This window comes from Alligator sinensis, unplaced genomic scaffold (genome assembly GCF_000455745.1).
Source record: "Alligator sinensis unplaced genomic scaffold, ASM45574v1 scaffold987_1, whole genome shotgun sequence".
NCBI lineage: Eukaryota > Metazoa > Chordata > Crocodylia > Alligatoridae > Alligator > Alligator sinensis.
The window spans coordinates 207,146-221,223 of record NW_005842574.1 but is presented as its reverse complement, the minus strand read 5'-3'; the positions used below and the strand labels follow the sequence as shown (position 1 = coordinate 221,223).

Genomic DNA, 14,078 nt, shown 5'->3' with positions numbered 1-14,078 from the left:
AGGAATCGGGGAGATGACAGTGAGCCATGAAGTCAGTTGACTCCCTCGGCGCTACTTGAAGAGAAATGCTGCTCCCTCCTCCTGGGCAGTTGGTTTTAAAGTTTGGGTGAAGCAAGATTCGGGGGGTGCAGCTAGACCTGCCCCTGGAAGCTCCTTCCTCATCCTCAAGAGCCGCCCCTCTTCTGTCAGTCTCCTTGCTCCAGAGTTGGGGTGAGGACTCGTGGGGTAGGCCTGGGGTAATGAGGCATGGGCAGATGAAGGGTAGGACAGCTTGTGACTCGATGCCCTCTTGGTCCAACTGCTGCAAAGGACAGAGCTGGACTTCTCAGTGGTGACGGATGGCAGGACAAGGAGCAATGGGCTCCAGCTGCAGCAAGGGAACTTGAGGTTGGATATTAGGAGAGACTCTCCTGAGGAGGGTGGCGAAGCAGTGGAACAAGTTACCCAGAGAGGTTGTGAGATCCTTGGAGGTGTTGAAGACCTGGGTAGACAAAGCCCTGGGTTGGATGATGGAGTTGGGGCTGGTCCTGCTCTGAGGAGGGGTTGGACTAGATGTGACCTCCTGAGCTCCCTTCAACCTCATTTTCGATGATTCTATAATTCTGCGCGGCATGGAGGGTGCAGTGCCCCCCCCCCACCAACACGTCACCTCTGTGCCACACGTTGCCTGAAGTCTTGACCAGACCAGCTCCTTCCCTGGCACTGCCACTGCTGCACAGGCCTCTGAACTCGGCCGGCGCTACTGTATGGTTACCTCGCCCTGGTCAGAGGCTCGGCAGGGAACTTTGCCCTGGTGTAGCTGGGTTTTAAGTGTAGTACAAACATGCTAATGGCACTGGCTTGGGTCCAGAGTACACCGCTCCAGCAAAAGCCAGTGTTTTAATAGCCTATTTGTGGAGTCTTGGCCCAGCTCCCACGCCCCCAACAGTGATGGAGAACGCACAGTCTGCGCTTGCTGGGGCTGCTTTCCTTTCAGTTCCCTCAGGAGCTTGCGCCTGTCCGTCACGCCTGGGAAGCCTCGGGCTCCTTGAGCGTGCACACTTGTCCTGGGTCTGGGAGGCAAACCGGGCTCCGCTGCTCTGGTAGCAGCCGAGGACTTCCTCTGGGGCCAGGAGGCTGAGCACAGACTTGCAGTTTCCCGGGCTGCCCCTGGGCCCGGGCCAAGCAGCTCCAGTCCCCTCCTGGAGGGGATGAAGTGGCTGGGCCCAGAACAAACAGAGCAAGGCCACTGTGTGCCGCGAGCTGGGGCTGGGGCATTCACCGCTCTCTACCTCCCCCCCAGGGCCTTGCTTCCTGCTTTGGGATCTGTGCAATCGGCCACCTGGACGAGGCGCTGGCCAAGCTGGAGGACTTTGTGAGATCTGACATCTTCAAGAAGTCAGTGGGACTGTTCAGCATTTTCAAGGTAAAAAATGCTGAACACAGCCCAGTGCAACTACCTGGTGCTCCTCTTGCTGGGGTGACCGTCATGGAGCCGCAGGGAGCCAGATGCTGAGTGCTTTGTAATGGTGCCAGCTTGTGAACCCACCTGGATGCAGTGTAATGGGGTAGCAGAGTAGGCTGATATGGGGCCAGGAGCTAGCAAAGCAAGTGATGGAGCAGGCTGCGCTCTAGCGTGGTGCATGGAAAGGGTCCGTGCTAGCCACGCTCTTCACTGGTTGACCAAACCAGAGCCTTAAATTCCAGTGCGAGCCCTCGGCCTTTCTGAGAATCGGGGTCAAAAAGAGGAGAGGCGCACGCGTGCCAGAGTAAAGGGAAACCTCCCCACAGACCTGAAGGGGGTACACTTAATGCTGTACTTGCTTAGTGCCCTGCGGGGTCGGGAAGCCCTGCGTCTGGGCTGTTGTCTCCTCAGGGTAAACCAACAAAATCCACGGCTACCAAACTGGGTAGCAAGGCTCAAGCTGTGGGGTGGGGAGAGGTGCAGGAGCCTGGGGAGAGGGGAACGAAAAGTCTAGGAACACCTCGACTGTGCTGGACAAAGCCATAATGGGACCAGCCCTGCACGGGCGGACGTGTGGGACGGCCCCCAGCTTTACCCCGACCTGCCTCGCCCTCGTACCAGGACCGCAGCGACAACGAGGTGGAGAAGATCAAGAGCACCCTGATCCTGTGCTACGGCTACGTGGCCATGTACGCGCCCAAGGAGCTGGTGCTGTCCAGGATTGAAGCGGACATCCTGAAGAACGTTTTCCAATACTTCAACACCAAGGTGGGTGGCGGGCTTGTTCTCCTCCGTGCTGGGCCGGGGGTGGCTGGCGGGGGCGGCGAGAACAGCCTGGCCGTAGCTGTGCGTGTGCCCTGGCACAAGGGCTGTGCCAGGCTGCTGGGTGGGATGTGTGGGCCTGGCCGGGAGGGCGCCTCGCATTGCTAACGTGTTTTATTTTTTCACTCGTTCAGGTTCTGGGCATAAAGGTAGAAACCAAGGTACAGTGTGAGGCACTCAGTCAGTCTGAGCCACTCTGCTCTTTCCTGCCTCTTTCTCTGCCTCTTGCTTCCCATCACTAGAGAGGAGACTGATTTATGGCTTGTCAGCTACCCGTGGGCTCGCGTGCTGTGCTCTCAGCAGGGCTGTCCTGGGGACAGCCTCCGGGAGCTGTGAAAAACCCCTGCTTGTTATGGGGCACAGCTGAGCCAGCTGGCTGGTGTGGAAGGGAAGGGCTGTCGTGCCCCCCAGGGCAGCATCAGTCACTTCCTTCCCCCCAATATTTGGTCACCTAAATGCAGTGCTATTCTGCAATTTCGAATTTGGGCACTTAAATACCTTTAAAGCCCATGGCCAGAAGTGTTGCCATTCCTTGCTCCCATTAACTGTGCAGTTGGCGAGAGACCTGGAGTCTCACGCTGCCCCCTCACCAGGATGGGTCGTCTCCCAGTCCTCTCGCACCTGTACCAGCCCAGGGAAAGCCACGGGGTTTCCACGGTCCAGTTTTACCAGCTCCATAGACCCTGCGCGGCAGGTTTGGGTGCATGGGCAGGAAGAGCCCAGCCTGAGGCTCCGTTTCCAGTCAGGGTTTAACGATTGTAGCAGCTGTGCGCTGAAAGCAAGGTCCAGTGCAGGGCAGAGGAGCTTCTCTCGCACGGCCGCCCCAGGGCCTGTCTGAGCAACACTGCCGTGCAGCCGCCCCTTCCCTGCCTGGCCAGGCCAGTAGCTGGGGACGCAGGACTCCCGAGATGGGAGGTGCAGCTCTGCTAAAATCCACTGACCTCCTTTTCCCGGCTTCCCCCGGAACGATCCAGATGCCAGGCGCACGCGTTCCCACCCTGGGCAGGGAGGGGGCACCTGCAGTTGTGTACTTGGACAGCCCGAGCAGAAATAGCATTAGTTAAGGGCTGGTGCAGCCGCCAGGCTGAAGAAACCCCCTCTCCAGACCCCACTAATGTGTTTTCCTGCTGGACTTGTGTTGGCACTAACCACTTCTGTAAAACCTCTGGCCTCTCGAGCCGCCGGGTCCTGCTAGCCTGCAGCAGCCAGCTGGCTCCGCAGCCTTCTCGGGGTCACGGGGGAGCGGGGCAGGCAGGGGGTAGAACGAGCTCGGCCCCCCGGCGGGCAGGGAAAGGTGGTCGTCTCCGTGCGCGCACAAGAGCACAAGCAGGCCGTCGCGCTCCTCATCCCATTTCCCGGATGCGAAGGAATAAGTGCCCCCTACACTAACCCTTCCGACAGCTCCTTTACGAGGCTGAGGGGTCCCGAGCCTGCACCTGTGGCGGCTGCCAAACACGCCGGCACCGAGAGGGGCCTGGTGGCAGCAATTAACTCTTTGCAGCTCTGAGTTGAGGACAGCGTTGGGATGAGCCGCGGCTGGGGGCTCTCGCCTGAGCCCAGAGCTGCGCCTTGCAGGAGGGTTGGAGTGGGCGATTAGTCCAGGGCCTGATGCATTGTCCAAAACTCAGACCCTCCAACTCGGAGTGGGAGGAAGGGGCTGTCTGCTGCCGCTCCGTCGGACACGCCTTGTCCTCAGGGGCCATGTCACCAGGTGGGGGTGACCCCGGCATCTCGGCACTGTCTGGGTGGAGGCGGCCAGCGATCCTGCCAGCTGGTTCATGGGTGCTCTGGGGCTTGCCTTCTGCACTGGTCTTATCTTGGGCTAGCGGCAGCACCGGCCGAGAGGTGGAGGTGGTGGAGCCTGCGCTCTGTTAGACTGGAGGCAGGAAGAGGGGGCTGGTGTTGAGGAGAGCGAGAGCCTGGCAAGGCAAGGAGGGGCCCGGCTCTCGGCCCTGCCCCTCTCAGACCCCTCGTTTCACCCCCTGCATTCAGGACCTGACGCTGAAGCTGTCTCTCATCCGGAGCATCTGTATGATCAGCCAGGCCATCTACCATAGCGTGCACTCGGGCGCCTTCGTCTTCTCCCGCAAGGCAGAGCTCATCTCGCAGATGATGGTGAGTCCCGTCCCGGCCGCAGGCGTGGGGGTGGGAGACGTGCCGCCCCTTCTCAGACCAGCGCTGGCGTGGGCTGCCGGGGACTAGGCTGGCAGTGACCAAAGCAGAGGGCAGCTGTTGGGTTCCTTAGCGCTGTAAGCAGGCATCTCATTTGAGGTGGTCCTGATAGTCCTGGCGTTTGACCTGGATCAGAACAGGTGCAGCCTGGGCATTTACCCACGCCTCGCCCTTCCACGCTGCAGGGAGGCCTCCCCTGGAGTCCTGTGTTCGGGTCTGGGCCCCACTTCAGGAAGGACATGGACAATTTGGGAAGATTTCATAGATTTCATAGACTTCATAGACATCAGGGCTGGAAGGGACCTCGGAAGATCATCGAGTCCAGCCCCCCGCCCAAAGGGCAGGAAGCCAGCTGGGGTCATAGGATCCCAGCAATATAAGCATCCAGTTTCATCTTGAAGGTGTTCAATGAAGGCGCTTGAACCACCTCCGGTGGCAGGCTGTTCCAGACCTTGGGGGCTCGGACAGTAAAGAAATTCTTCCTTATGTCCAGCCTGAAACGATCTTGAAGTAGTTTGTGACCATTCAACCTCGTCATCCCTTGGGGCGCTCTGGTGAACAAACGTTCCCCCAGATGCTGGTGGTCACCCCTGATAAACTTGTAGGTGGCCATCAGATCACCCCTGAGCCTGCGCTTTTCCAGGCTAAAGAGCCTCAGGGCTCTCAGCCTGTCATCGTAGGGTCTGCTTCCCTGACCTCTGATCATGCGCGTGGCTCTTCTCTGGACTCTCTCAAGCTTCTCCACATCCTTTTTGAATTGTGGAATTAGGAAGAGCCTAGCGCAGAGCAACGGAAGTAATCAGGGGCTTGGGAGACACGACTGATGAGGAAAGATTTGAAGAGCTGGGGGTACTGAGCCTGGAGAAGGGAAAGTGGAGGGGATTTGATAATCTTCAAATCCCTGAAGGGCAGCTACAGAGAGACTGGAGATGGGCTTTGCTCTGACTGCAGGGGCAGGGCTGAGAGCAACAGCCTTAACCTGCTGCAGGGGAGCTTGAGGCTGCAGATGAGGGGAACCCTGGGTCTGAGGGTGGGCAAACACTGGAACCGGCTGTCTAGAGAAGTGGAGTCATCTCCATCCTTGGAAACTTTCAAGAGCAGGTTGGACAGATGCTTTCTGGGATGCTTTATTTGGGGCTGATCTGGGGCTGGACTGGATGTGACCTTGTGAGGTCCCTTCCAGCCTGACTCCCCTATGATCCTATATTGCTGCTCCCCTACCGGTCAGGGGGCCTGCGCTAGCACAGCCTATGCGGCAGGCATCGCAGTGCTTGCAGCAGGACAGCAGAGAGAGATCCCTGCACAGAAGGCTTCCTCCTGGGAGTGATACAGTGTCTGTTGCAGCCTTAGAGCATCGCTGCCCTGTGGCAGGAGCTCCTGGAGCTGGGGATGGGGAGCTCTCTGGCTTGCCGGGCTGGGGAGGTTGAGGCTGTGGGTGGTGTGGCTGTCGGCAGAGGTCATACCATGGAGTGGGCTCAGCTTCGTCCTGGGCCTACACGTGGGGGTGCTGCACGTCCGCTCAAAACGGGCTAAGAGGCCGGAGCTCTGCTAACCCTGGTCCTCTTTGCACGCCAGGAGTTCATAAAAGCAGAGCCAGTGGATGCCATGAGAAGCCCCATTCGCCAGCGGGCCATGATCTCCTGCACGTACCTGGCGTATCCTTTCCCCGCGCTGCCCCTCGGGAGGGTTGTTGGAGGGGGAGGATTCGGCTCGGACTGCAATCCCGCTGGAGCGCGTCCTGGAGAGTCGCGAGACCCTGAACCGTGCCCAGCCCCTCCCTGGCATGCCCCCACCCCACCGTACCTGGCACATGTGCTGCAGTTGTTTGGATCTAGACTGGTCCTAGCTGCTGCCCCTGGCCCAGCTATGGTGTGAGCCAGCCGGGAGCCCCAGTCAGTCTGAGACTCCAGGCCGTAGAGCAGAGGGCCTGGCTTTGCATGCTATTTCTGCAAGGACCGTGAGGGTTTTTTATTGAGTGAGAGTTATGCTCTGCCGCGTCAGAGCTGCTGGCACGGAGCTGCAGCCCTCAGCCCGTGCCTGATGAAAGCAAGTGCCGCTAGATGCGCAGGCGTGCCCGCGAGAAGGCAGAGGAAAGCCCCCATTACCGAGGGAGTGCCTCCAGACAAGTAAACCTGCATACGACGCACACAGCAGCTTGTGTTGGCTCTTAACTCAGCTGCCAGCACCCTGGAGCCGCCCCTGGGCCATACCGAGAGGGCTGAACTGATCGACTGCTGCCTGAACAGCGTCCTTGCCCTCCCGCCGCCAGAAGTCATGAGGGAGAGAGACAGCACTGTGACAGATACCTGCCTGAAGGTGAGGCCGGGTGGGGCGGGAAAAGCTGGCCTGAGCTAGACTGGTCTGTTGCTTGAAGCCGTTCTGCGTCGGCAGAGGGCTCAGTCCAGCGCCTGCCTGCGTGTCCCAGCGAGCAGACTCGATGCATTGGCTCTGGTGCGGGTCACTGCTGACTTCGGTCGTTGTGTCTAATCCAGTCCCGGGCAACGCAGCACCTCCTGCCAGGCCTCGCACCCTAGGGCTTAACTGGCACTGAAGCTAGCTGTGGGCTGAGCAGGGCTGGGCTCCATCCAGTGCACGTACCGTGTCTGGGCAATCCTCTTCTCCCCCAGTCTTGTGTCCAGGAGAACCCGGCCCCTGTGGGCCTGTTCCCTGAGCACCAGTTAAAGAAACCCGGGGCCGGGAAGGGATCGCTGGGTCCAACGCTTTGCATGAATGCAGGGTTGCTCCTCCTGCACCATCCCTCCTGGGAAGCCCTCTTGGTATTCCTGTTTGCCACACGTCCCTGCTTAGTGGGGAAGGGGTCTCTGAGCTGCTGTGGAAAGGCAGTAGGGCTGAAGTGCCAGGAGCTCCTCAGCAGCTGCCACCTGCAGCTAACACCAGACCCCGGAGTCCCACAGCAGCACTTGCAGCAGTCCTGCCCCCTCTCAGCGATGTGCAAAGCAGAGCTTGAGTCTGTGTCCATGAGACTTCCCCTCACTGGAGCTCGGGGACAGCCCAGAGAAGAGCAGGGACTTCAGTTGTTCTCTCCCCTCTTCCCTTCCTGTGAGTGCTCCGTGCGCACAGGAGATGCCCTGAAACCCAGCCTGTGTTGCTGATACCTTCAAGGGCAGCCCTGCGAACATCAGAGTGGCTGTGGACTGGGGCAGACCCAGGTCCATCCTGCCACGTCCCGTGTCCCATGGGACAGAGCAGAGCTGGAGGGAGAGTGACCGGGGCCGAGCAGGGTTTCCCCCTGTTCCTCTCCCTGCAGCCTCCAGCACTGAGGTCCAGGCAGGGCGATGCAGAGGCCGTGCCCCTCGCTCCCTGCCCCAGCGCCACCGATCGATGCCCCTTTCCTCCACGCGCGTGTCCAACCCAGAGCACCCCTTGGAACAACCAGAAACAGCCACAAGCTGCCGGAGAGTAGGTTTAGGTTGGACATCAGAAAGGATTTCTTCATGGTTAGGGTTGCTAGAATTTGGACTGGGCGCCAAGGGAGGTGGTGCTCTCCCTTACCCTGGGGGTCTTCAAGAGGAGACTGGACAGGCTCACACGACCCCGGCACTTTTTCCTGCCACTGGCAGGGGGGCGGACTCGATGATCCTTTGAGGGCCCTTCTGACCCCAGCATCTGTGAATCTGCAAGCCCTTGTGAATCTGGCTGAGCTCTCAGCCCCACCACCTCTGGGGGCCACGGGTTCTGTGCTGTAATTTCACGTGGTTTTAAACTTGCTCCATGCTAGTACCGTATTGCGATTCCTAGTGTTTGTGGCCCTGAGACTCGGGTGCTTTGGAGTCTTGCGAGTTAAGTACCGGATCTCGTGGGGGGGCTGGAGACCAGCAGAAAGCCCCTGCTGCCCCAGCCACCTGCCTAGCTGGGCGCAAGGGTGGGTAACTGCTGTCATTGGACCTGCTGTGCATTGGGCAAGATGCTTTCGGGTGACGAGCCTTTGGACCACAGCTCCTACTGAGGGTGGCGGCGGCTGCCTGCTGCTGCCTCTTCTGCCAGGTACCTGCAGCCCTGAGCAGTGAGGAGCAGGCCTGGAAGGGGGGTGCAGGGGCCCTGGTGTAGCCGGGAACTTTTGTAACCCTCTTCTCATCACAGGACCTGTACCGGGACACCATAAATGCCCTCAAGGACTTGATGAAGAGCCTCCTGCAGAAGGACCTGACTCCACAGGGCCTACATGACATGTTCGAGGTGCGTGCTGCCTCAGACCAGTACATCCCATGGTGGGGTTGGGAGAGGCAGGAGGTGACAAGGGCCAAACCAGCCTTCTTCTGCCACTTGGCTGCTGTGGCTCTGCCTGGCTGTGCTTGATGACTTGTGGAGCTGCCCCTCCTCACTAGCCTCTGCAGCATCCCTGTCCTCTGAGCCGGAGGCCTGACGCCACAGAAGGGACCAGATCATGTTGCAGGGAGCAGGGGAAGGGCACAGTGACAGCAGGTGGAGGCAGGGGCTCCCTGAGATGTGACCTGGGAGCCCTGACGTGCAGTAGTCAGGACCTCAGTGCTTGAGCTGCTCCTCCGATGCTGCCGGCCGCGCTGGGCAGCCGTTCTCCCATGGAGATGGACCGGGTCCTACCGGTTACCTGCCTGCTTCTGTCGCACTGAGCTGTGGTCACACAGGCCTCCGCTCCAGGCCTGGGAGCAGCATCCACCCAGGCAGGAAGGGCTCCCTAGGCGCAGAGCTGACACAGGCATGCCGCCAGAGGCACGGGGCTCCCAGGGCTGTGGCTCCCAAACGGGTGCCCCCTGGCATCAGGCCATCCCGTGGGAGCTCTGGGATGCCCCGGGACAGGCACCTGCGCTCCCTCTCTGAGGACGGCCTTTTTCCCCTCCTGCGTCTGCAGCACTTAAACCGCTGGATTAAATCGGCCAGAGAGCACGAGCGCGAGCGAGCCATGGAGGTCAGCGTGGCATTGCTGGAGCGCTATCGGGAGAAGCTGCATGTCAGCGTAAGTCTGGGCTGGGCAAGGCAGGGCAGGGGCACTTCCATCACCATCACTGTCCTTTGGTCTTCCCTTTCTGTGGCGGCAGAAGGCAGGGGGTGCGGGGGTCAGAGCTGGGTCCCAGCCACTGCTGACGCCCATCTCTTGCCTCCTCCCTCGCCCGGCTCAGACGGTAGTGCCGTTCTTTAACCTGGGGGTGCTGATCGCCCTGTTCTCCCCGCGCTGCTCGGACTCCCTGGCCAGCGTTCGCCAGCACGCTGTGGACTGCGTCTACTATCTGCTTTACATCCAGCTCTGCTACGAAGGTACAGGAGGAGGGTGGGGGCGTCCTGGAGCAGCCCTGGGGGATCTGCCTTGCTGCCCGGCTGATGAGGCTGAAGCCACCTTGCAGCGGCTTGGGGAGGGGGACATCTCGGCCAGGAAGATATTAAGATCCGCGCGTCGCAGGAGGCTGGCAAACTGTGCCAAGTGCCTCGCTGCCACTGCCACAGCAGGGCCAGGCTGTGAGCTCTGAGCTTGGGGTGGGTAGGATCTGTGCTGCCGCGAGAGGGCCAGTCTCACGGCCTCCCGTCCAGGGTGCAGCGCTCGCTGTCCCCGGGAGAGGGCACTCCTGCCCTTGGAATGGCTCGAGGCAGCAGAGGACCCGCATCCTGCCCTCCGGGGCGATGGCGTCCCCCAGCCTGGGTTCTGAGCAGGCGTGGGGTAGCCTGCAGGGCTTGGGAGTGGGGTCTGGGTGTGTCACTTCACCTCCAAGAAATCCCAGTGCCGTGGGGTTGCATCCAGTCCAACCCCAGCCTGAGGCAGCATCAGTCCCATCCAAACCAGCCCAATTAAACCCCGTGTCCGACCTTGGAACCGCACAATACAGTCATCCCCGGCAGCCCTAGGCATCCACCCAGCCCCGGGGGAAGGGAGCAAGATGGGCACGATCCGTCTGTCCAAAGGGTTTGGCGGCGCCCTGCGGGCGAAGGGGGAAGCCCGCAGTAGAGCCGGGCTGACGAGCCGGCTGGTCTCGCGCAGGATTCGCCCAGGACTATCGAGACGAGATGGTGGAGAAGCTGCCAGCCCTGAAGAAGGGGCTGGAGGAGCCGGACTTCACCATCCTTTTCCACACCTGCTACAACATCGCCATGGTAAGGCGGGCGCCCGGCACGTGGGTCTTGGCTTGCTCAGCTGCCTCCTGCGGCAGTCACTTGAAGTCAGCCCCTTGTCTGCTATTCACGGGGGGCGGCCGCACGCTGGGGCCTGCTCCCGCGCCCGGGGGCTGGAGCGAGCTCTGTCCAGCGGGGCAGGACTCTAGGCCCACAGGGCTGGGATTACAGCCTCGAGGCTTCCCCTCCCTCCCTGCCTTCCTGGAGCCTCTGTGCAGGCGCTGGTCCGAGCTGCGCAGAGCAGGGGTGGCGGGGGTGCAGCTGGCAGGGCCACGTGCCTCCCCAGCCCTGGCCCTGCCCACTCCCGTTGTCAGAGGTTTTGAGGAGTCGAAGCGGCTGGGCAGGAGTGGTTCAGGCTGGTCAAAGGTGCCAGTCCAAGAGGAGGCCCAGCCAGCGATGCAGCCTCACACCGCTCGGACCTTAGTGTCCAGGTGGAGCCTGTCACCCACATTGCCCCAGAGAACCGCAGGCAAGTTGGGCCGGCAGGGCTCTGGAGGTCCTGTGCAGCCCAGGCCCCGCTCAGGGCTGGCTGGCCCCTGACTAACCCGGGGTCAACCTAGCTGGCCCGGGCTGGCAGAAGGCAGCGGGGTGGGACGTGACCAGACTCTCGTGTGGAACCTGGTGCCACAGCCGCGGGGCTCCCGGGATGCGCGAGCAAAGCTGAACGTAGTTGCTAACCCAGAGGTTGCTCCCCAATGAAAAGGGTTGGGCTGGTGTGAGCCAGGGGCGTCTGCTCCCGCAAGTGCCTGCCACGGCTCCCTCTGCGTCTCGGCCCCTTCCCCACCTGCACTGTCATGACCATCTCTTCCACCTGCCCCGGGTGATGGGCTCCTACCCGCCTCCCCTGCAGCTGCACTCGGGCAGAGCTGCCCCTGTCCCCATGCGGGGGGCTCGGGTTAGACCCGCTGCTGCAGCTGGACCCTGCTCCACCTGCACTTGGCCCAGGTACGTCTGCTCTGGGACCTGCATGGGGGAGGGAGGCGAGAGCAGAGCCAGGAGCTCACCTGGGCCCAGGGGGGACGTGGGGAACATCGCCTGCTGCTGCAGGAGCCCGATCACGCAGCCACTTGCTCCTTAAATGTGCCCAGCTGCAGCTGGCAGGTGGCAAAACCACAGGTCCAGGGATGGGCTGGGCCCACACACTGGCCGGGCAGTTCCCTGCCCCTGGTGCTGCGCTCCAGTCAGTGCTGCTGCCCCTGTGAAGCTGCAGGGAAGCAGCAGCTCTTCTCCTGCGGCCCCAGCCATGCCGCACCACGGGGATGCTGCGGAGTGTACTGCAAGCTGAGCTGGCCCCAGGGCTGGGCTTTCGTGGCACGTGGTGACACCCCCGACAGCAGCCAGCTCTGCTCTGCAGACCCCTGGAGCCCTGACCCCATGAGCAAGGCGGGAGGGCTTGTGGGGAGATGCCCAGGCTGGTCTGGTGGGTGCCCCAGGTGACGGTCACGGAGGGTGTCGTCCAGACGAGGCATGAAACCGTGGTGTTCAGACCCTTCCAGAAACCCAGCAGTTGCTGCCGTGGCCACACAGCAGTCAGGCTGCTGGATTTTGGGGAAGCGGCTGCCTGCGCGCACAGACCAGCTGGGAGCAAGAGTCAGCTTCTCGGCAAGAGCCAAGCGTTACCATGTGCCGTCTCCCACCCAGAGGTGGCTGCATTCCCACGTGCACCGTGGGCTCTCAGGGCACCAGAAGTCGCTGCTCCTCATGGAAGCTCTTCCTCTTCCCGTCCTGTGCCAGGTGATCGGGAAGCGCGTTCCCCCTGAACAGCTCATGAGTCTCCTGCTCACGATGTTTGAGAGCCTGGCGGACCCCGACAAGAACTGCTCCCGCGCAGCCACCGTCATGATCAACTCCCTCCTGAAGGAGCGCGGCGCCGTGCTGCTGGAGAAGGTGGGGGCTTGGGCGGCTTGTCCTGTGCTCTCCCCCCTCATTCCCTCTGGCCTCGGGTATGTGGTGCCCCCAGGCTGGCTCCCGTGTCTGCCAAAGGCTGTCCTGTCCCCAGCAGCTGCTTGCAGGGCATCTTCCACTCCCATGGCACTCCTGATCTGGGGGGGGCAAGCGTCCTTTCCTTCTGCATTGAATCCACAGAGCCGCGGGGCCGGCAGGAAGCTGCAGGGTCACATCTGCTCCAAGCCCTGCCAGAGGCAGGATCAGCCCCATCCAAGTCCGCCAGACAAACCCCGTGTCCGACTTCAGAGCTACGTGACACAGTTGCCCCTGCCCCTGGGATACAGGGGGGCCGCGGCCGCCAATGTCCTGCTGCTGCCGGGGGGGTCATGGGCGCTGCAGTGATCCCAGGCTGTGCCCCCTCTGCAGAGGAAGGCAAAACCCCCCATTGCACACCAGTCTGAGCAGGGGGAAATCCCTTCCTGCCCCAGTGCAGCGCGGGGCTGAGCCTAAGTGCGGGGGCAAGACCCCCCAGCCAGGACCCTGCGGGGTCGGTGCCAGAAGAGCCGTGGCCCAGCCCAGCCCCAGCCCCAGCCTGGGCGGCAGCTGGGGAAGGCAGCTTTCTTCTCCTGCCAACACGTGTAGCAGCAGAAGGGGAAAGAATTCCTGTCTGGCCCCATGTGGCAACCAGCAAAGCCCAGAAGCCTGTGCTGGGCAGCGCCCAGATATAGATCCCCATAAATCCCCATTGTAGAGCATAGGGCGAGCTATATGGGTCATCTCTGACCAGTGCCTGGCCATCCTTTTTGTGAACTCTCCATCCCTGGAGGTGCTCAACTTCCCTGGGCTGGTTCTAGCCATGGCTTTGCCTTCCAAGCCCTTGATGTTGGTTTGTCACCCACCCCAGACCCTGTAACTTCTCCATGTCCTTGTTAAGATGCAGTGTGACGGGTGTATTGAGGCAGGCACGAGCTCTTCGGGATGCTCCTGTGTGTCTGTCCATTCTGCTGCAAAAGGTCTGGGTCCTTGGGTGGCAAGGCAGGTTCCTTGTCCCACAGAGCGTGTCTTGTGGTGCAGCCACTTCACCCACTGCCCCCTGCCCTTCAATAAGGGGGCCGCCCTGCTCCCCTGCCCCTGCTGGCCTGGCCTCGGTTCCCGGTGCCCCCAGCTCTCTGCCTGCCCCATCTGGGGGTCTCCTGCACAGGGGAGGGGGCAGGAGACTGCCCCGTTAGATGGGAGCCTAGTCTTGCGGCGAGCTGGGCTGGTCGCCTGCCACGCGGCTGGGGCTGCCGTGGGCTCCCAGAGTCTGCAGGGGAGCAGGTCGCGCGCAGCAGGTTGCGAGTCTCCTGTCTTGAGCTCAGCTCCCCCTTCCTCCCATTGCCGCATGGGGCCTGTCATTGGAAACACGGGTCCCTGCCACCCCTGAGGTTTCCTCACCCCAGTGCTGCAGCTCCAGCTCTGCCCGTCGCCTCCCTGCGCGGGACGGACTCGGCTCTTGTGCCTCGCTTTCTGGGCAGCTGCGTCCAGCCCAGATCCAGAAACCTGAACCGATGCTAAGCCCTGAGTCCTCGGGGGAAACCTGAGCGTGGCTGGGGACTGCTGCTTCCTTGTGGCAGCAGTGCCGACCAGCTCAAGTCTCGTGGGGGCTGGAGAGAGG

The 14,078-nt window shown here is 61.7% G+C and overlaps 1 protein-coding gene across 3 annotated transcripts in view; it reads left to right on the top strand.

Moving 5' to 3' along the window:
• MROH1 (maestro heat like repeat family member 1) overlaps window positions 1-14,078 on the top strand; it is a 102,068-nt gene that overhangs the window by 60,360 nt on the left and 27,630 nt on the right. For 2 of the 3 annotated variants that reach the window (XM_025214232.1, XM_025214231.1), the window contains exons 21-31: window positions 1,283-1,405; window positions 2,066-2,212; window positions 2,401-2,427; window positions 4,259-4,381; window positions 6,014-6,093; window positions 6,622-6,754; window positions 8,540-8,635; window positions 9,288-9,392; window positions 9,556-9,691; window positions 10,407-10,519; window positions 12,272-12,424. In XM_025214232.1, coding sequence (XP_025070017.1) covers window positions 1,283-1,405; window positions 2,066-2,212; window positions 2,401-2,427; window positions 4,259-4,381; window positions 6,014-6,093; window positions 6,622-6,754; window positions 8,540-8,635; window positions 9,288-9,392; window positions 9,556-9,691; window positions 10,407-10,519; window positions 12,272-12,424 — 1,236 coding nt within the window. The remainder of the gene's footprint in view (window positions 1-1,282; window positions 1,406-2,065; window positions 2,213-2,400; window positions 2,428-4,258; window positions 4,382-6,013; window positions 6,094-6,621; window positions 6,755-8,539; window positions 8,636-9,287; window positions 9,393-9,555; window positions 9,692-10,406; window positions 10,520-12,271; window positions 12,425-14,078) is intronic. The other variant, XM_025214233.1, reaches the window with a different exon arrangement.